This window comes from Lotus japonicus, chromosome 3 (assembly GCF_012489685.1).
Source record: "Lotus japonicus ecotype B-129 chromosome 3, LjGifu_v1.2".
In the NCBI taxonomy this organism is placed as follows: Eukaryota; Viridiplantae; Streptophyta; class Magnoliopsida; order Fabales; family Fabaceae; genus Lotus; species Lotus japonicus.
Genome location: NC_080043.1, coordinates 88,507,122 through 88,528,186, shown reverse-complemented (window position 1 = coordinate 88,528,186; position 21,065 = coordinate 88,507,122). Strand labels below are relative to the sequence as shown.

The following is a 21,065-nucleotide window of genomic DNA, read 5'->3' as shown; positions in this document are numbered from 1 at the left end:
GGGCGGCGGTGGTGGTGGTGACGGTTGGGCGGCGGTGGTGATCGGGTGGTGGCGGCAACACCCGGTGGTGGTGCCAATGGTGGTGTAAGTTGGCAGCAATGGAGGTGGTAGTGATGGTGACTTATACGTCACAACCTTATCATGTCTTATCCATCACTCACATGATGGATTAAATAATACGTCATTTTAACGTATAAGGGGACTTTGATGGATAAGCTTATACAATACAATGTCATCACCAAACAATGGATAAACTCATAATGTATTGTATAAGCTTATACTATCATGCCTAATACGGCGTGCCAAACGAGCCCTTAGTAAACCATGACACTCATGTAGCCTCATAATTCCACATGATGAAGTGCTATGCTGCATGTATGCCAATTGCCAAGACATGGTCAATATATACCAACTACAAATAAATAAAAAATTCACCTTGCCGTCCCAGTTAGTATTAGTGACGAGTGCTCTTTTTAACTTTCAAAAAAGCCTTGTAGCACTCGATAACTTAATTTCATATCTAGTGTATCCTCGCAGTCGATAGCAATGAAATTAATCTCTTGCCCACAATCAGTACAATAAACAGTAGAAAATTGATTCAGGAGTTGCAATATTTTTATCAAGTAATGGTAAAACAAAAACAGTATAAGAGAAAACATGCATGCTTGAGAACATTGCCCTATGTATACACATTTTATGAGAAAATATACATTCAAATCCTAAGGGTTTCTAATTGTCAAAAAAAAATCCTAATTCCTAAGAGTTCTTAATTGATAAAATGAATCCTAACAACTCTAAAGAAACAAACATTTCAATTTCAATTTCAATTTCAATTTCAATTTCAATTTCATTGTCTCATTTGTCTTTTTCCCAACCCACACGAATGGAGCTTCTGCCGAATTCATGATTCCCATTTCCCACACAACAAAACGACACCGTGTTACCGGTCCAATCCTTCCCACCGGTTCGTTACATTTACGGTTCGCGCTGCGACTCGCTCCTCCAAAACCCGGTTCCATTAAACCGGGCCCACATCTCTCGCTCCAGTTCAACGGCCTCCGTCTTTTTCTCCTCCGCATCCCGATCGTTCGCCAGATGCTCCTCCAGGAGCGTGGGAGCCACCGCCTCGAAGTGTCCGCTGGACATCCGCGTCTGCAGCAGAACCGCCTCGTTCTCCCTCCCGCCACCGGATTTCTTCACCGTCAACCGTCGCCGTCTCCGTTCCACCGCCTTCCGGAATAGCCCTTTCGGCACGGTGTAGACCGCCAGGACCACGAAATTGATCACCGCGAAGGGGCAGCAGCAGCACACGGCCGCGCACTTACCCGTCGCGCCTCCGGCCACCTCCCCCACGCGTCGGCGATGCTGGCGCCTCACCGGATTCGAAGACACGATGATCTGTCGAGTCATTTAGGATTAATTGAATATGATTATCAAGAAATGAGGGTGGGATTGTTCATAGTGAATTGTCAAAATTGAGAGAGATTTGAAGAAGGGAGAAGAAGAAGATGATGAGAATTTGGAGAGAGATTGATTATTGATATTTAGGATTTTAGATGATATGCCAAATAAGGTGGAAGATGATTAAGGTGAGATTAAGATAGAGATTAATTAGAAAGATAGATGGTAACGTAAGACGTGTTCACACACTGCACTTGTGTGTGGTCGACGCGTTTCTTAATTAGGATTAAAGATTAATATATTCTAGTGTTTGTTATTCTCTATCAAATAATATATATTATTTAGGATTCGAACTCGTGTTGACCTTACTTAGTTATCAATATACAACACTTTGTTGGTATTGAATGTGAATTCAAGTCATGTTTTGCTTTCTATTTTCTCATTTTATTTTGTTTATTAGTTTGTGTTTGAATATATATGGAAAACCACAGTAAAATTGGAGCTTAACAACAACAAAAGTTCATGAAATGTTGCTTCTATTGACTTGTCGTGATTTTTCATCAGGAAAGCAAAGGTTCTATTGACTTACTGCATTACTTGTTTTTAAATATTTCTGTAGAATCAATTATAATAATTTTTTCTTTCACTAAAAACATTATGATAACTTTTTATTGATGACAAAATGCAGAATATTGATTCTTAAAATCAGATATTCTTCTGACTAGAAATTCTTTAACAATGTAATCCAGTTTGTGATTACTGGTTTTGTAAGTTCTTAACTAGAAGTGTGATTACTGGTTTTATAAGTTTGTAACTAAAAGTACTGGGTTTTCTTACCTGTTCAAGTTCAACTGTTGCACTATTATGTAGAAGACACAATTGTGAAATGGATAGAACTATAATAGATGAACTTCTTCCCCTTTTGAATAGGACTCAGACCCAAAATCCGTGCTTAATGATAAGATTAAGGTTAATTGACTATTAGAATGAACAAAATTGATGCAGGTTACATTTACTTTAATCAACAGCGGTCATCGGTTTTTTGTAGATAAATCTCCACAATTGACAGCCTTAAGTTGTTGCCAACGACTTGTAACCGTCAATAACTAACATGTTTTTTGTAGCGAGAATGAATTCTAGTTTGAAGTAGATTTACTTTCCATTTTCTTTATAGCTGTAATTTTTTTCTCTGCCATGTGACTCACTTAAGGAGTAATGATATATACACACCTCATCTTTTAAACACTTCATTTCCACCTATTTTTGTTTCTATCTCTCTCCTCTTATCATCTATCACATCTTATACTTTCTCTCTCATACTTTTTCTTTTCTTCCTATCTCTCTTCTCCTCCACCTCCTTCCACCTCAAAATGAGGTGTGAAGAAATGATAATTCCTCACTTAAGGGTAGTTATTTATTTTCATACTAATACTGCTTACACCCTCCGGTCACTATTATAAGAAAAAGTTTGTTTTTAGATTCATTGAATAGATGATGTATATGGTCCATATTAATGACCACATACATCATTTATTCAATGAATCTAAAAAGTTCATTTTTGCTTATAATTGTGACCAGAGGGTGTATGTTGCAAGCATTCAAACATAACCTTTGTCATAAATAACGGCTTAATCCAGTTTTTGGTCCCTAACCTTTGTTATAAATATGGTTTTAGTCCCTCGTCGGAGTAAAGGTGGGCATTGGTCCCCAATTTTTGGCAAAATGATTGGTTTTGGTCCTTATGACCGGTTGGGTCAACGTCGGAGCTCCGCCATCTGGTGTAGCCTTTGCCACGTCAATTAATGAGCCTCCTTGTATTTTTTTTTCTTTTTTCATTTAATTAAAATAAAATTAAGACACACAAATTAAAACATTAATTAACTCCCTAATTAACCTTATTTTTAATTAATTAAAACCCTCACCCAGATTTCTTCTTCATCATCATCAACCCCATCATCCTTCCTCATCTTCTTCTCCTTTACACTCCCTAACCCAGAAATTTACAGACACTCCATCCCCAACCCCAAACCCATCTTCACCACTGATTTTTCACGCTCTCTCTCTGCTTCGGTTACTGTTTCTCTCCTTCTCTTTTTTTCTCTGGAACCCTAGCCACCTCTCATGCGCCGCCGGCCTCTTCTCCGTGCGTGGCTTCGGTGGATGGCCCGGAATGTACCAGATTTGGGTTCTCATGCTTCAGGTTTTTCGAACTGGTTGGTGTGTTTCGTTCTCCTGCTCACGGTTTGTGATCTGTTTTGGAGTCATGACGGGGGGATTTGAAGAGATCGACGGTGTGGCTACATCAAAGTGGGGTTTTGAAGAGAAAAGAGCATGAATAAGAGAGAGCACGGAGGAACACGGCGACAAAGAGAGAAAGAGAGAACATGCCATTTCTGGAGATGGAGGAGGGATTGATAATTTTCTGATTTTTGTTGAATTTCTTGGTTAAAGATACTGAACTTTGTTGATTTTCTGGGTCGAAGCATGAGAGGACGTGGAAGAGAAGAAGCAGTAACATAATCCTTCTGCCAAAAGTCTATTTTCAGGGTCCTATGAGCCTTAGATTTGGTGGTGGTGAGGTGCAAACTTGCAAAACTCATCTTCTCTGTCATATAATTTCCCCATTTAATCCATTCAATTACATCAATCAATATTCCTAATTCCTAATTCGATTCAGATCTTCTCTGATATGTAATCATTGATTAATGGCTTAATACATCAGAAGGCCCCTGAAATTGTAAAGGGAATCAGTTTCAGGGCCTGTAAAATTTTCGCATCAAATTGGGTCCCTAAGAAAATTTTTTTAATTCAATTAAGGTCAAAGTGTGTCTGATGCTGAAGTGACTTCAATTTTAGCCTAGTCAGCTTTTCCACGTGGCATTTGGAATTATTTTTTAATTGAAAATTTTTAAAACTTAATTTTTTAATTCCAAACCCTCTCAAATTAACCCCAAATCATCTTCTCATAACTTAAAAAAAAATAAAAAACTTAATCTAACCTAATAACTTAAAATAACCTGATCTAATCAAATACTAATCCCTAATCTAATCTGAGAATCCCCAATTAAGCCCTGACTATTCATCTTCATTCTTTATCCCCAATTTCAACCCTAGAGTGGATGAAGATAGAACCATCTTGTCCCCACCTTCATCCCCATGTGGCCAACCTCCCACTGTTTGATTCCCCTGTCCACTCAACAACCCAGATCTGCAACCCTTCCCCTTCGTGGCATTAATTTTCGCTCTCATTAACCAGATCTACAACGCGATCAAAATACAGAGAGAGGGATGGAGGTTGTGATCAGTGAGAGGGAAAGAGATCAAGGAGAAGATGGCGGTGGTGGGAGGGAAGAAGAAACCTCATTCAAGCCCTGTATTGCTTCTTCATCTCCCGGCCAGCAGCCACGATTTCTTTAAATTGAAGAAGAAGCTTCTGTTTCATGACAGAGCAGAATCGAAGAACTCAGGGAGGTGACGAACCTCACATTGGTGAATTGAATCCATGAGAACCATCTGGAGTGGCTGGGGACCAGGATTACGTTAGCGTCTGGAGTGGCGGAGGGTTTGGGTTCTAACGGTGGGGCATCGGGTTTCGCCGGCTGTGGTTGGTGAAGAGGAGGAGGAAGAGGTGGTGGAGGTGTTCCGGCGGAGGAAGACGGAGGGGTTTTCTTCCCCTGAGTACAAAGTGAACAAACAAGCATAGAGCCCAGTGAAGATTTTTCCCCATTTTTCAAAGAAAATGAACTAGCAAGTAGCGATTTCACTGCTCTGATAGTTAGTCACCAACCATGTACTTTCCCATGTGCAATAACCTCGCAAGTTCTATTTTTTCCCCATCTTTTATGATTACTGGTATATATATCCATTTCAATACTGGGTTCGTGATTAATCTGAATGCAGTGAATTAGTTATTGGTCCTCTCTCTTGTTCTTATTCCCCTATTTTTTAATCCCTAAAAGTTTAGGTTTTGTATTAGGATTTTATTTTTAATTTAGGCTTTAATATATGAGTTGGAATTAAAAAATTAAGTTTTAAAAATTTTCAATTAAAAAATAATTCCAAATGCCACGTGGAAAAGCTGACTAGGCTAAAATTGAAGCCACTTCAGCATCAGACACACTTTGGCCTTAATTGAATTAAAAAAAATTTCTTAGGGACCCAATTTGATGCGAAAATTTTACAGGCCCTGAAACTGATTCCCTTTACAATTTCAGGGGCCTTCTGATGTATTAAGCCTTGATTAATTATCTAGTTTAACAATGTTTCCCTCTGGTTTTTCTCTTTCGTTGTTGTTCATTCCTTCTTCTTGGGTTTGTAATTTAGATATTGTAGATCTGGGTTGGATTTTTTCTTTTATGTTGGATTTTTTCTTTTATGATGATGGTGGATTGAAGATGATATTGATAATGATGAAGAAGATGCAATGAATGAAGATGTTGTTAACTAATTTAATAATTTGTGTTTTAATTTTTTTTAAATGAAAAAGAAAAAAATCCAAGCGGACTCATTAAATGACGTGGCAATGCCACATGGGATTCCTGGAGCTCCGGTGTTGACTCAACCGGCCGAAGGACCAAAGCCAATCATTTTGCAAAAAACTGGGGATTAATCCCCACCTTTACTCTGGCGAGGGACTAATGTCAAAATTTATGACAAAGGTTAGGGACCAAAAACTGGATTAAGCCTTTATTTTCATATTAATACTGCTTATGTTGCAAGCATTCAAACAAAGAGGCAAGGGATGGAGAATAATCAGATGGTGTCTCCCGAAGGCAATGAAAAAGTTCGAGCAAGAGAACTTGTGTGCCTCAATGGGAAGGGCCTAACAATGTTGTTAGCGTGAAGGTGAGATTCACATTTTGCAGTAAATATTTTAGGCTTAATCCAATTTTTGGTCCCTAACCGTTGCCATATATGACTTTAGTCCCTCGTCGGAGTAAAGGTGGGGATTGGTCCCCAGTTTTTGTCAAAATGATTGGTTCTGGTCCTTCCGGCCGGTTAGGTCAACGCCGGAGCTCCGCCAGCTGACGTGGCCCTGCCACGTCAATTAATCAGCCTCGTTGGAATTTTTTCTTTTCTAATTAAATTAAAATAAAATTAAGACACGCAAAAATTAAAACATTAATTAACTATCATTAATTAACCTCATTTCTAATTAATTAAAACCTTCACCCACCCAGATTTCTTCTTCATCATCAACACCATCATCCTTCCTCATCAACAACAGGAACGGCCTCCCGACGAATCTCCGGCCACCGCTGTTCTACCGGTGCTGGCTGGACTTCCAGTGAGAAAAGGTACTCCTCTTGTGTTGTTGTTGGTAACAGTGGAATTTTGCTTAACAGTACAAGGTTGTACCGGATCTGGGTATTGTGAAAAATATTGTAGCATTGGACCGCACTATAGTTGTGTCTTTGGAACAAATAGCTTCTGATGTAGACCAAAGCAGAGGAAAAAAAGTTGGCAACAGAGGCACTGCCCGCAGGCAACACACAAAGCTCCGTACTCCCTTTCCAGCGCCGCCGCAACCTCACCCAACCACCTCCAACCCAAATCGCGACCTTCTCCTCTTCCCCAGATCCAAATCGCGAAGCCACTGTAGTTTTAGATCTGGTTGTGGTGGCGTGGTGGCTGAAGACGCGACACGATGGAGCGTTGCGGTGGCTCTGATCTGGTTGTGGCCACAGTTTTGGATTGATGAATTCGGGGTCGTGTTTTGGCTATGGTTGTTGTTTTTGGTGATGTGGGTGTTGGGTTTGGTCGATTCGAGTGTTGTGGTTGTTTGAAGATATGGTGGTTTCTTGGACTAATGAGGCTTGAAGATGATGAAGGTCTCTTGGTTTAGTGTTTATGAAGTTCATGAACTTTGTATTAATTGGTTTTCATTCTAGTTTGGTTTGATTTCAAAAATGTTTTTGATTAATGTGAAATCAAGATGAAGAATGAAGTTAAAGTGTATGTTTTTGCTTCAAGTTCGATGAGTTAATTACTTTGGATATTTGAATATGCATCTGGTTGGGTTATTTTCATGATGATGATGGTTGAAGATGTTGTTCATAATGATGAAGAAAATGCAATGAATGAATGATATTGTTAACTAAATTAATAATTTCGGTTTTAATTTTTTTTTAAATGAAAATGAAAAAACAAGCCATGCAGACTCATTAAATGACGTGGAAATGCCACATGGGATTCCCGGAGCTCCGGCGTTGACCCAACTGGCCGGAAGGACTAAAGCCAATCATTTTGCCAAAAAACTGGGGACCAATCCCCACCTTTACTCCGGCGAGGGACTAAAGTCATAGGTTAGGGACCAAAAACTGGATTAAGCCAATATTTTATAAAAGTTAATTGATTTGTCCACATAACACTTTTAATAAATTCAAGGAATTGAAATGATGTAATTAAATTTTCACGAATCTTAAACTTCTAATACATTATCCAAACACACACTTACTTCTTTCACTCTTTCAATCACATATACCACAAGTTAACTTTGTTATAACTAATTGGAGCATTTTCTTTAGAAACTACAATCAAAAATTTCAAACAAATCTAAGTCTAATGGGGAACTCTTGTTTAGAGCCGGTGCCTAGGAACAAGAATATACATCATGATTAACAGTTTTCCCTCACCAATAAATAATGTTGATACAGATGTAAATGAAGCAGCAACTATAACCGAGTTTGTGATGTCCATGGAAGATAGATTGTGATATTTCGGTGCCAGTAGCAGCAATAATGGAGGGCTCGGCTTGGCATAAGGTCTCAGTCTCACCAGAACTGAAGTCTAACTCACAGGTGAGTTGGAAGACTCAAGCAACACACATTGATGGCAAAGTAACACAAGATTAGCTTTGTGTATGTAGCTCTGAGAGGGAGACGAGTCTCAATGGTCTCACCATGAGAACTGAAGCCTAACTCACAGGTAAGTTGGAAGATTCGAGCAACACGCACTGATGGTAAAGTAGCACAAGATTCTCTCTTATTCACCTTGGTGTGGCGATCCTCATTGCCTTTGAGAGGATGTAGCTTTGTGTTTGTAGCTTTGAGAGGGAGAGGGATCTCAGACATCATGTATTTAGGTTGGTTCGTTGAGAAAGTAGAAGAAGAACTTGAGAGAACCCTCTTGAGACTAGTTTTCTCTGAACTCATAATTTTTGTGATGTTTTACTCTTTTCTTTTCATTTAGCCCAAGTAGTAGGATAAAAATGTCTATATATATATATATAAACTTTCTAGTATTGGGTATACTCCACTAGGATGAGAATGATGACTCGATCCTAATAAATGGTTTTGACTAAATACGTTAAAACCATTAATGTCTCTTTCATAACGCACAGGTGAATTATAAAGCTGACGCAACATAAGCATCAGATGAAGTCTTTTAGTACTTAGTCCACTGGGTATTCAATTTGAAACGTAGTGTTATTCAAAGAAGACATTGTTATTAATTGGATGGTATTTAGTGCTGACTCGGTTACTTAAAAACAAGTGCAAAAGTCAGAACGATGACATAAACTTAATTAATAGTTTTGACTAAATATGCTAAAATCATTAATGTTAAATTTGATGTAGTAGGGGCAATATATACATATTAATTCGTAACAAAAAAAAATTAACATATACTATTAGAAGTGATGACATTTTTTACCAAATGAGACATAAGTGAAGACATTTTTTACTAAAGAGACCATTATAAACCACATACTTTTACTATTCAAGTGATGACATTTAACAATGTGGGACACAAGTGAGGACTTTTAGCAATGTGAGACATAAGTTAGGGCATTTTTTATCAAAGAGATCATAAAAAATCACATATTTTTACTACTCAAACTTTTTTTCTAATGTTTTTTTCAAAATTAAGTGAGGGCACTTGCCCTCATACCCTAAGACATAGATCTGTCCCTGGTTAGGTTTAGTTGGAGGGAGAGGAAAGGAAAGGGAAAGAAAACACGGAAATCGAGGAGGAATCCAAATTCATTCCTCGATTTCCGTGTTTTCTTTCTCTTTCTTTTCCCCTCCCTCCAACCAAACGAAGCATAAGTCTTCCATAACGCAAAGATGAATTATAAAGTTAACGCAACATAAGCATCAAATGAAATCTTCTACTCCCGCCAATCATTTTTATAAGAAAAACTTTGATAAAATCACACAAACCAAGGAAATTAATACTCCATTCGTTCCAAAACTATTGTAGTTTAAGGTTATGTACAAAGTTTAACAGTTCATTAATTGATGTTATAAATTGACTGAAACACCCTTATTTAATGAGTTATATGAAAGAGAAAGATGCAATTCATTGGTCAACTAATTGGTGAGAATTATGATTGATGGAAATAAGAGGTGGTAGTTGAGAGATACTATACGAAATGAGAGCATGAATGGAAGAGAATGTGATAAAATGCTTTGGATATATAAAACAACAATAGTTTTGAAATGAGTAAAATACACTCACCCCCCTCAAGATTTGCAAGAATGACACTCCACCCCATTCTTTTTAAAAATCTACACTCCACCCCATTTTTTATAAAGGCAAATTTTAGTGACGAAAACAAATTCCTCACTACTAAAAACTAATTACTAATTAGTAAAAATTTAAATAAATTTAATGCATATACACTATCATACATTAATTTATGAAAATAATTTTACTGAATTAAATTTAAAAAAACCATCCACTCTGTCTGTTAAGTCCACGTCCCATCTATCTCCAAATCATATTTCTCACCACAAACGGCCACCACCAAGCCTTTACTCCCTTTAACACGGCTCCACTGTCCCACAATGTGAAACCCCATGACACCTCCATGCCTCAAAGTTTTGTTGCGACCTGAACCCCAGAACGTGAATCGCACATCCCTAAAGCCACTTGTTCAACTACTTCTTGTGAATTTCACCCCTTTAAGTTGTGAGCGAACGCTCTGTTGGTCTTAGATATTGTTGGATTTTGTTAAAAACGATGCTCCACCGCCTCGTTGGGCTCTAATAACCTCAGATCCACTTCATATTTTCATAATTTTGTTTCTCTATTTTCTTCACCCATTTGTGTTGCTTTTTTGGCCTACAACCCAATTTTGAAAATTGGAGGTATAAAGAGATTATTTTGATTAAAATTGAATTATTACCAAATATGAAAACACAAGCATGTTTCACTATGTTCGAGATATGGTTTGTAAATCGGGCAGGTGTGCTATTGCATAATTTGCATTATGAATTTACGGAGGAAAAACGCGATTGAGAGAATGAGGAGGATTGTGATGTTTTCATTTTTAAATTTATTGGATTATATTGATTTTTTTTTTTGAAATTATTGATTAACAATTTAAATAATAACTAATTATTAATGAAAAATATTTTTCGTCACTAAATTTGCCTCTATATAAAATGGGGTGGGATGTAGATTTTAGATAAGAATGGGGTGGAGTGTAATTCTAACAAACCTTAAGGGGGGTGAGTGTACTTTACTCTTTTGAAATAAAATAAAAAGCTAAAACTACAATAGTTTTCGAACGGAGGGTGTATTGATTTTATATTATTATTTGTATCACGTCTCTTTACGCAAGAATATGTTTGGACTTGAAGCGTGGACAATGCACATGTTTACGTACCATTACTATCAAAATTATGAATTCAGAAGGTTAAAGTGAGTACTGATCTTGAGATGAAAGGATTGAAGATCAAACGTTGGCCAGTTCTAGGAGTCTCGGAGAATGGTGGTAGCATGGTATAACAGGGAACCGCGAGATCAACTAAGTACAAGTCCCGAATGACAACTTAGATCAAAAGGAAAGCACTCTTAAGGCGGTTTATTTCCCTTCTAGCTCAATTTTGGAGGCGAAAAAAGGATATAGACCTAGCTATGCATGGTCTAGTATCCTAAAAGCTGAAGCTAAAATTGTAGGGGGTTTGAGATGGAGAGTGGGCGATGGCTCCCATATTAAGTTGTTGCAAGTTAAATGGCTCTCGGATTGTTCATCATTGGTGTATAGACCTGATGCTATTTCATAATTGGGGCTGGAAAAGGTGGCAGACTTGTCGTACCATGCGCGTTGAAATTTAGAGTTGTTGGAGGAGGTTTTTAGTCCCACTACAGTGCAGAAGATTTTGGCCATCCCACTTTCAAATCAAGGTAACATAGATACTATCTATTGGTTTGATACCTCTGATGATTTGTATGTGTGTAAGTCAGGTTATAATTTCATCAGAGGTTTGGTGATTCGAGATGAGGCTTCGTCCTCTTCAGGACCTTTGCTGCATGTGAGTTAGTGGCACCATTTCTGGGCTAGTCCAGCTTTTCCTCGGTGCAAGGAATTGGCTTGGAGAGCGGTGCAAGGCTTTCTTCCAGTGAGAGGAGCGTTGGCTAAGCGGGGAATCCAGCTAGACCCTTGTTGCGTTTTTTGCGAGACAGAGGAGGAGACAAGTGAGCATTTATTTCTTCAATGCCAAGCAGCGGAGAGAATCTGGTTTGCATCTAATTTAGCTATAAGGATGGAGCATTTCAGCTCCATGTAGTCGTTTATGGCTGCGATTATTCATGAAGATGATCCAGATTTCACAACGGTAGTTCAGAGGATCTTGTACGCGACTTAGGAGGGTCGAAACTCTTTGGTTTTCAAGGGCCAGCGGCTGGATGTGGTTGAAGTTTTGCGTTGGGCTTCCATGCTGCAACCAAGGGACGATGAGAGCCATGATCAGCGCGTGGAGAGGGGCACCCGAGCTGCTGTTTGGAGAAGGTCGGAGGCTGGAATTATTAAGCTCAATGTGGATGCTTCAGTGAATGACGAAACGTGTGGCTATGGAATGGTGGCCAGAGATTCGAATGGTGATGTTATGGGGGCTGCTGCTCTTTACCCAGTAAACATGTTATCTCCATTACTAGGGGAAGCGACAAGTCTCCGTTGGGCGATGCTTTTAACCGTGGAGTTTGGGTTTTGTTCAGTGTGCTTTGAGACAGATTGTCTTCAACTCTTTCAGTGGTGGAAAAAAGGGACAACTGGCTTGTCATACTTGGATGCTATTGTTAGAGATTTTCGTTCTTTAGTTTCTGCTTTTAGTTATTTTGATTTTGTTTTTGTAAGACGTTCAGGTAATTTAGTTGCAGACTTTCTAGCTAAGAATGCTTATGATTTCCCCAACTCTATTTGGGTGGATGAGGTTCCTCATGCTGTAGATCACTTGGTGATCATAATGTTTTACCGAAGGATTTAAATATAACTTGCTTACAAAATTAGTAACTAATTTAATCATTACTCATTAAAAATCTATAGTTCATTTGGCTATTTCCATAACAGCTTCATACAAAGAAGGGGTCACTCAGTTCCCGCCATTTCTTGATCTTCGAAACCCTGCTCCAATCCGAAACCCTAACTCTCTCTCTCTCTCTCTGTTCCTCTCTGCGTTCATCAATGGAGGTTCCTCCTCGTGGGTGCTTTCTTTCTTTCATTCATTTCTCTTTCGATTTCTTTCTTTCTTTCTCGCATTTCCTTTCGGTTAACGCAGAATCTCTGTGTCCGTGAACGATTTGAAAACCCTGAATTGTGTTCTTGCAAACAGCGAATGATGACCAAAATCGACGAAGAGGGAGAAAGAAGATACCCAAGCCACTGTTGCTATGGCAACAGTGGGAAAGCGAGGACCGGAAATTCGTTGAAGAGAAGATGCGAGAAGAAGAACAAGATTCCGCCGGTAATGGGAAAGAAGAATTGACGGTGGAAACCGCCGAGCCTTCCTCTGATCTCACCGTACCTCTACTCAGGTACCAGAAGGAATGGCTAGCGTGGGGTTTGAATCAAGAAAATTCTCCTGTTAGAGGTGGAATTCTCGCAGATGAAATGGGGATGGGGAAGACTATTCAAGCAATTGCCCTTGTTCTTGCCAAACGTCAAGAATTGCGACAAACGGGTCGCGAAATTGAAGACGAATGGGTACCTTCAACCTCAGGTTCTTTTGCTACATGGTTGCCTGCGATCAAAGGAACGCTTGTTGTTTGTCCCCCGGTCGCTGTCTCTCAATGGGTCAACGAAATTGATCGCTTTACTGTCAAAGGAAGCACCAAGGTGCTGGTCTATCATGGAGCTAACAGAGTGAAGAGCCGCGACCAGTTCTCGGAGTTTGATTTTGTTATAACTACTTACTCTATTGTTCAGTCTCAGTACAAGAAGGCCATGAGTGAATGTCTCTGTTGTGGAAACATGTTTTTGGAGCCTAATTCTCGTCAAGACCATGTTTGTAGGCCTCATGTTAGAGCTGAAAATCCACCACTTCTACATGCTGTAATGTGGCAGCGGATCATATTGGATGAGGTCAGGACACTGTTTTACTATTGCTAGTAGTACTTATACTTTGAGAAAAATGAAGAAAGGATCAATGGATTATATAGCTCAAACTAGGTATTTCATAACTTAAATTCTCATACTGATTTCTGTTTTATTCAAGGCATTGGTTTGTGGCTTGTGAATTCTCATATCTATTTCATTGACCATGGATTATATAGCTCAAACTAAGTATTTGATAACTTCAATTCTCATACTGATTTCTGTTTCATTGAAGGCGTTGGTTTATGGCTTGTGAGTTCTCATATCTATTTTATTCATCATTTCTTCTTAATATGTTTTAAAAAATTAGGCGCACTATATAAAAGCTATACATGGCAGCACTACTAAAGCAGTTCTTGCTTTAGAGTCTTCCTACAAATGGGCATTAAGTGGCACTCCCCTTCAGAACAATGTCGGAGAGCTGTATTCTCTGGTAGGTTTGTCATGTTTTTTATTTTTTTATGTAAATCTGAAATATATCAGGTTTGTGTCTTGAAGATATTTTAATTGCAATTTCATGTATGTAGGTGCGGTTCCTGCAAGTTACTCCTTATGCCTACTTATTGTGCAAGGACTGTGATTGTAAGATTCTTGAGAAGAAAAGGTATGATAATTGATTATAGTCAATGAGCTTGGTGGATTAGCAGTCATTACTTATTTGTCATGTATACAGACTTGATATGTGAATTTATGACTTAGGGAGAGCTCAAGTATAAACTTGTTTGTTCTGTTTTTCCCTGTCTTGACTTGCTAAGAAATGAATATAACAATGTCTCCTTTTCTCATAGTATTTCATGTTGATTAATGACCGCTTCAATGAATTAAGGTACATCCTATTTTCTTGTGAGTACCACTCATGGAGCAACTGCTATTTTCTTGAGAGAACATTTTCTTATACCTAAGAGATTTTGGAGTTTCAACACTATTTTTATATTTCTTGTTACTGATTTCATTTATCTTATTATTATGCTAATGTGTTGTTTGTGTATGACTGTATGTGTTACTGGGGGCGTATTTTCTGCCTGCTGTGCTCTTATTTTTAAGTTCTGTTTTATAAGTTTGTAAAAGGAAGTTCTTGGCATGGATGGGTTACAAGTAGCTAGTAGCATCCATTGAATATAGTGAGTGAGTGATCGGTTTAATATCCTACATGCGCATGTCAATATACATGTTCATAATGCTTGATGTTCTTGAATTGTTAATTATGTGTTTGTTATCTTGATGTCTTTATACAGAAATGAAAAATGTTCGAAATGCAGCCATGGTACTTCAAGGCATTTCTCTTGGTGGATTAAAGTAAGTTCTGCAGTTTATTAGTCTTTTTTGTCTTTACCATCTTAAATAAAAAGACAGAGAAGCCATATCTTCAATTTTCAGAAATTGTTTGAGCTGACATATTGACTTGTTCTTTGTTGATTTTTTTTTTATCTTAGTACATTTCAAGAGAGCATTAAATGATGTTTTTCCAAGAAATGCCCTTACATAAACAATAAATGAGGAAAGATAAAAACACATTTTAAAGGGTGAAATAGGAAAACAAAGAATACATTTTAATTGCACTCCTTAATGTGTGTTTCTTCTCTTCCTTGACAGTTAAATAGGAACAGAGGTAGTATGTTATTGGTTAAACACAAAATTTTGAAGAACATAATGCTAAGGCGCACTAAAATAGGCAGGGCTGCTGATCTTGCGTTTCCAGAAAAAATTGTAAGCTGTTCCCTATGTTATGTGGTTAAGTGCAATTTTTTTTAAACAGAAAGATATACATATATATATATATATATATATATATATATATTTATTTATGATCTATATTTCTCCTCGCAGATTTCAGTGAGAAGAGTCTACCTGGACGTAAAGGAGCAAGACTATTACAAGTCAACATGTATTGAATGTCTGAAATCGGTTAATACGTATGTCACATTCTTTTCCTTATCATACAATAAAAATAGTGTAAGGCCTATTATTCATAAAACGTAATTTTCCTTTGACAACTAATAAAAAGCCTATAGGGATGGGATTCCAGGAGTTAATTACCAAGCTATTCATGAAATAATCCGGAAACAGAATTTAATTATCTTCAACAGTGCCTTTTTATTAACAACGGTAATCTGGTAGGTCAAAACTTTTAAGTCTTAAGACCAGCTGGATAATTGGAACAAACGTTGGATTTGTCTCCTACAATCGACTGAGATGATGTTGTAATCTGTTGTATATCTCTTTTTTTGCGTATTTAAAACTTGTTGCTTTTGGCTACTGAAGGAAATTGTTCCCAGTGTTTCCTCATTTTCCTGGACACATCTTCAGAAAAAAAATGGATGGAACAGAGCGAAGTGAGAGCTATTTTTGCTACCTATAACATTACTATTATTGCTTTATTTCCCTTTTCATTTGGTGGGTTTTCGCTTCTTTAACTGGCGCTGTTTGTTGTCTCAGTGCTCAGTTCCTCTTATATGAACGGTTGGGGGTTTTTGTTTTGTTTTCCCCATAGGAGACATTTTTGCCATGTCTCTGTAATCTTTTTTACTGTTTTGGGCTGAAGTCCGTATACTTCTTATCAATATATTTGGCTTTCCCAAAAAAAAATCTTGCTCTAATCAATTGGAGTTGAATTTCGGTAGGGAGGTCCATATCTTGCCCATGCATAATTCTAATAGTTGTGGACGGACATATCTTCAGTTTGGAAACAGATACATCATCCCTGGGTTGGCTGTATTGATATACTTTTTCCTTTACAGATATGTTGAAGCAAATATTGTGATGAATCATTATGCTGATATATTTGGTCTCCTCACGAAGCTGCGTCAGGTTTAATAAAAAAAAATTTATTATGCTTTTTTCATCTGTGATGCATATTTTATCCCTTCTTGTCTGGATGAATATTGATGAAGAATGATATACTTTATGATCATGGACATGTTGGAAGTATTGTCCCTGCATGACAGTGTGAGAGAGAGATGTGACAGTTATTATAACAGAAATCTGGACCTATTGACCAGAATAGAAGTTAGTTTTAACTGCCTGTGTATATATATAGGGTAGTCTGGAAAAAAGAGGCATCACTTGTTTTGTATAGGTGTGTATGAGCCTCTTGAATTACTTAATATTCTTAGAATTTGTGTTGTTCTCTTTATTGACCTACATTTGGTTAGTTCTGAGTTGATTCTTCAATAACAAATTGATTCTTTCTCTAAGTTCTGTTTACCAGTTATATCAATGCATATTCTTGAAAATTTGAAATTCTTAAAAGTTCCAACATTTTAACTTCGACCATGTCTCAAATGATCTACAATAGCATTTAACATTAAAATCTTGCACAGGAAACGCTTATATTACTACTACCATTAGTAAATTTTTGTACAAATGTCATGATGATAGACTAAAAGGCTATGTAATATCAAATTATCAACAACAAAAACCTTACCCACTATATTGTTATCACGGATTCTTGAAAAAATATGATTATATACTCTTTTATTTTTCGGTCCTTGTGTTCTATGTGGGTATAGCCGTATAGGTATTTGGAAGTTTCCCTTATTTACTATCTACAAGAATTATAAAACTTTACAGGAGGCTATACACCTGTCAATCTCTCCTTTAATGTTTTCCCGCCCATTAATCTGTTAAGTACAATGACTATTTTGAATTGGATGGTTTTTTGTTTTCTTTTCTTTGCAATGCACGACTGTGGTTAAGTTTGTTAAGAAAACTTTCAGACTTACATTTGTCCTCCTGCCTAAATGCACAGGCTGTTGATCACCCATACCTTGTGGTATATTCTAAACCTGAAGCGTTAAAAGGGGCAGGTGTGGCAGCAAGTGATGGTACTGTTGAACAAGTATGTGGCATTTGTGATGAGCCAGTGGAAGACCCTGTAGTAAGTTTGTGTTTTCTTTTTTGAAAAAAAATTGTGTTGTTTTGTTTCATTTAACCTTTTTACCTAGTCTTTCTTATAGTGTATTTAGACCAATAATTATAGCTAATTTTATCATGTTAAGGACATCTAGTCATTGTTTCAGGTTACCTCTTGTGAGCATGTATTTTGTAATGCATGCCTAGTAGACTTCTCTGCTTCCATGGATCCAGTGCTATGCCCCTCATGCTCTCTACCAATAACTGTTGAGATAACTTCCAGCAAGGATGTCAGTGGCAAGTCTAATGATACAGCAATTAAGGGTTTCAGATCATCAAGCATCTTATACAAAATTGAGCTTGAGAACTTTCAGACAAGCACTAAAATAGAGGCTTTGGTATGTATCACAAATTAGTTACATGAAAACTGTTTTATGGCTTATTCATGGCTTTTAAAGGTCTGAATAGTTCATGGCTTATAATCCATGGTTTTCCTTTTTTTTTTCTTATAGCATTGTTCTCAGTGGCAACAATGGGAACATATGGATAGATAAGTGTTATACAGGCTGCCAGATCGTTTGATATAAACTCGTAGTTGATAAATGGAGTTGACAATCTGAGAAGGATGGTCTGGATTATGCATCTTTTAAATTCAAATGTAGCATGCTTGTTAGAAGAAAATTGAATGTTTGTTAAAAGAGGATGTTGCTAGCCTTTCATTTTTTACAGACACACTAGCATTTGAGTAAACAGTGAAGCTGAAAGGATTCTTCTAAAATGGCTGTCGAAAAAAATAATGCTCTTATTATTTGTTTTATTCTTCTTTATCTTCTGTTCTTTTCCTTGCCTTTTACTATCTGGCCATTCTCTTGGATCTGAACGAGTTGAATAATTGTAGAGAGAAGAAATATATTTCATGATTCAAAGAGATGGTTCTGCCAAAGGGATTGTTTTTAGCCAATTCACATCATTCTTGGATCTTATAAATTACTCTTTGGTCAAGGTAAAATTTATTGCAACTTATTGTGTTATTAATACATGTAAAATACATCAGGATGATCACATTGTTCATTGCAGTCTGGAGTATCTTGTGTTCAATTGAATGGAAGCATGTCATTGACTGCTCGGGATGCTGCCATTAAAAGATTTAATGATGATCCAGACTGCAGAATTTTTCTCTTGAGTTTGAAGGCGGCTGGTGTTGCCCTCAATTTGACTGTAGCATCTCATGTAAGAATCTCTTTCTATCATTCCTTTCGTCATTGTTAAGCTGAACCTTCGTTTGAATTTTTATTGAACTTTTGTTAAACAAATCTTTTTATTGAATTTTTGTGGCTTCATTTGTTGGGTGTGTTCAGGTTTTCCTCATGGAGCCTTGGTGGAACCCAGGCGTAGAGCAACAGGCTCAGGATAGAATTCACCGAATAGGGCAAAATAAACCTATAAGGTTTTGTGCTCTTCAACATTCTCAAAAGTTAATATAGCAGCAGATAAGTTCGTCCTTTCTTCATGATCTGACCCCACCTTTTTGTAGAGTTGTGAAGTTTATCACAGAGAACACCATCGAGGAGAGGATTCTGAAGCTGCAGCAGCAGAAGGAAGCAGTGTCTGAAGGGTAAGTGTGAACAGGGTTGAGAGTTTCTGCACATTTTCGTTGAACTCAATGTGAATCCACATTGAACTCGAATTGCCAAAATCACGTTTCTCGATCCACATTGAACCTAATGTGGCAAATTTTAAATTTTCTGTTGATATATTGCAATATGTGAAATCATGTTGTCAAACAAAACACACACTTAGCCTTGTTGATTTCTGTTTTTTTTTTTTTAATTCTCTCTCCCTCTAAATTTACAGGCTAATAGACGGCTCTTCTGAAGCTTTGGGGAGATTGAAACTGTCCGAGATGATAAACCTGTTTGGATTTTAACTGAAAAGCCAGGCAAAAATGTAAAAGTAACTCCATGCTTCATTTTCCTTAACGTGATGCAATGCATCAAAATTTTGATATTATGTTGCAGCTGACATTTGGCGAAATGCACTTGCTCACGGTAAATAGGCAATGTAGGGGCTATGAGCCCACATCCACTTTTTTTAGTTTGTTTTGTTTTCATGGATTGAACAGTAAATACAAAATGTAATTTTGCTAGAACTCTAAGAACTAACTAGAAAAAAAAGAAGCCAACTTGTTCATGCCAGATATAAAGATGATCATGGTTAGCAAGACTTTTTTTTCCTTAATCGTTTTTAGTCTTTTTATATTAGTCCATACAGTTTTAATTGAGTGGTTTAATTCTATCAGGATGAAGTCCTTTCCTTGCATCTCCATCACATCTTCTATATATATATATATATATATATATATATATATATATATAATATCAATCATTGATTTCTTACTCTTTGTGCCACAACTTTAAACTATAAACTTTCTGGAATGGAGGGAGTAGTTCCATAATTTACAATAAATTTATGCCTAAATTTACAATGCAATACATATAAATATTTTACTTAAATAATTTGTAATTTTTTATTCAAATACAATTTCTATGAGTAAGCTTAAATTATATGATAATTTTATAAATATGTAAAGGAGTGAGATGATAATTTCATAAACGAAATCTGTTCATAAATAGAAGACCTATTCTAAAAAATTGCACTTATTAAGAAAACACTTAATGTGACTAATTAGTGTATTGGTTTTTTAAAAATGCATACATTCTTTCCCTATTTACCCTTTGTCATTTTCTCTCACTAATAATCATTGCATTTATACAAAAAGTCATATTTAGTTGGATTAGTAGTAATTAATGGTAGGTGATAACTTTGGAATTGAAAACATATAATTAATGTGAGAGGTAAATATGGAAGAGTACAAAACCTTTTACTAGATTATTGTAAGAGATCTTATATTTAGGAACATGAAAATTTTGAAACTATGTCTTATATAATTAGAAACGGAGGGAGTATAAAATAAACTACTATGCTTTAATTCCAATGATGTCTTTTCCTTTTGACAAGAATAATCATGTTAATTACCATAAATGTTGACAATACTTATTGGGTGTTTGCAATTTCCCTCCAAATTTTTGCATGGGGAATAGGTTTCTTTGCATTGGAATGAATTATTTGACTTAATGTTTTGAGAGTGTTTCAAAAAGAACCAAAAAATATTTTCAAAATGTTTATTATGACCGGAGTGAGTATTCAATTTGAAATTTAGTGTTATTCAAAAAAGACATGGATTTTTTGTGTGTGGTAATTAATGTTTACTCGGTCACTTGAAAAACAAGTGCATAAGTCCTAACAATGTGTTCAAGATATTAATGTTCTGAAGTGTTTAGTTGGGCATGTTTGTCTCTACTTATTTGGTCTAATAACCACTTATTTTTTAAAATAAACAATCATTCATATATATATTAAAAATTCCTACTTCCTAACCCATCTTAAGTGAAACTAAAACTCGCAATTCAAGACACCCCTTCACTCACCAGAT

The 21,065-nt window shown here is 36.8% G+C and overlaps 2 protein-coding genes across 2 annotated transcripts; one reads left to right on the top strand and one right to left on the bottom strand.

The window, feature by feature from the left end:
* Positions 1-593: 593 nt before the first annotated feature.
* On the bottom strand, positions 594-1,625 carry LOC130747065 (uncharacterized). Its single transcript, XM_057599884.1, has one exon. It carries the CDS (start codon positions 1,408-1,410, stop codon positions 976-978), a length of 435 nt encoding a protein of 144 aa, XP_057455867.1. The 5' UTR covers positions 1,411-1,625; the 3' UTR covers positions 594-975.
* An 11,060-nt stretch (positions 1,626-12,685) lies between these two features.
* On the top strand, positions 12,686-19,795 carry LOC130747064 (ATP-dependent helicase rhp16-like). Its single transcript, XM_057599883.1, has 15 exons — positions 12,686-12,827; positions 12,960-13,708; positions 14,031-14,153; positions 14,248-14,324; positions 14,956-15,016; positions 15,314-15,427; positions 15,548-15,633; positions 16,459-16,528; positions 17,469-17,597; positions 17,740-17,970; positions 18,471-18,575; positions 18,650-18,802; positions 18,931-19,019; positions 19,107-19,187; positions 19,427-19,795. The coding sequence occupies exons 1-15, from the start codon at positions 12,812-12,814 to the stop codon at positions 19,497-19,499; spliced, it is 2,157 nt and encodes a 718-aa protein (XP_057455866.1). The 5' UTR covers positions 12,686-12,811; the 3' UTR covers positions 19,500-19,795.
* The last annotated feature ends 1,270 nt before the right edge of the window (positions 19,796-21,065 follow it).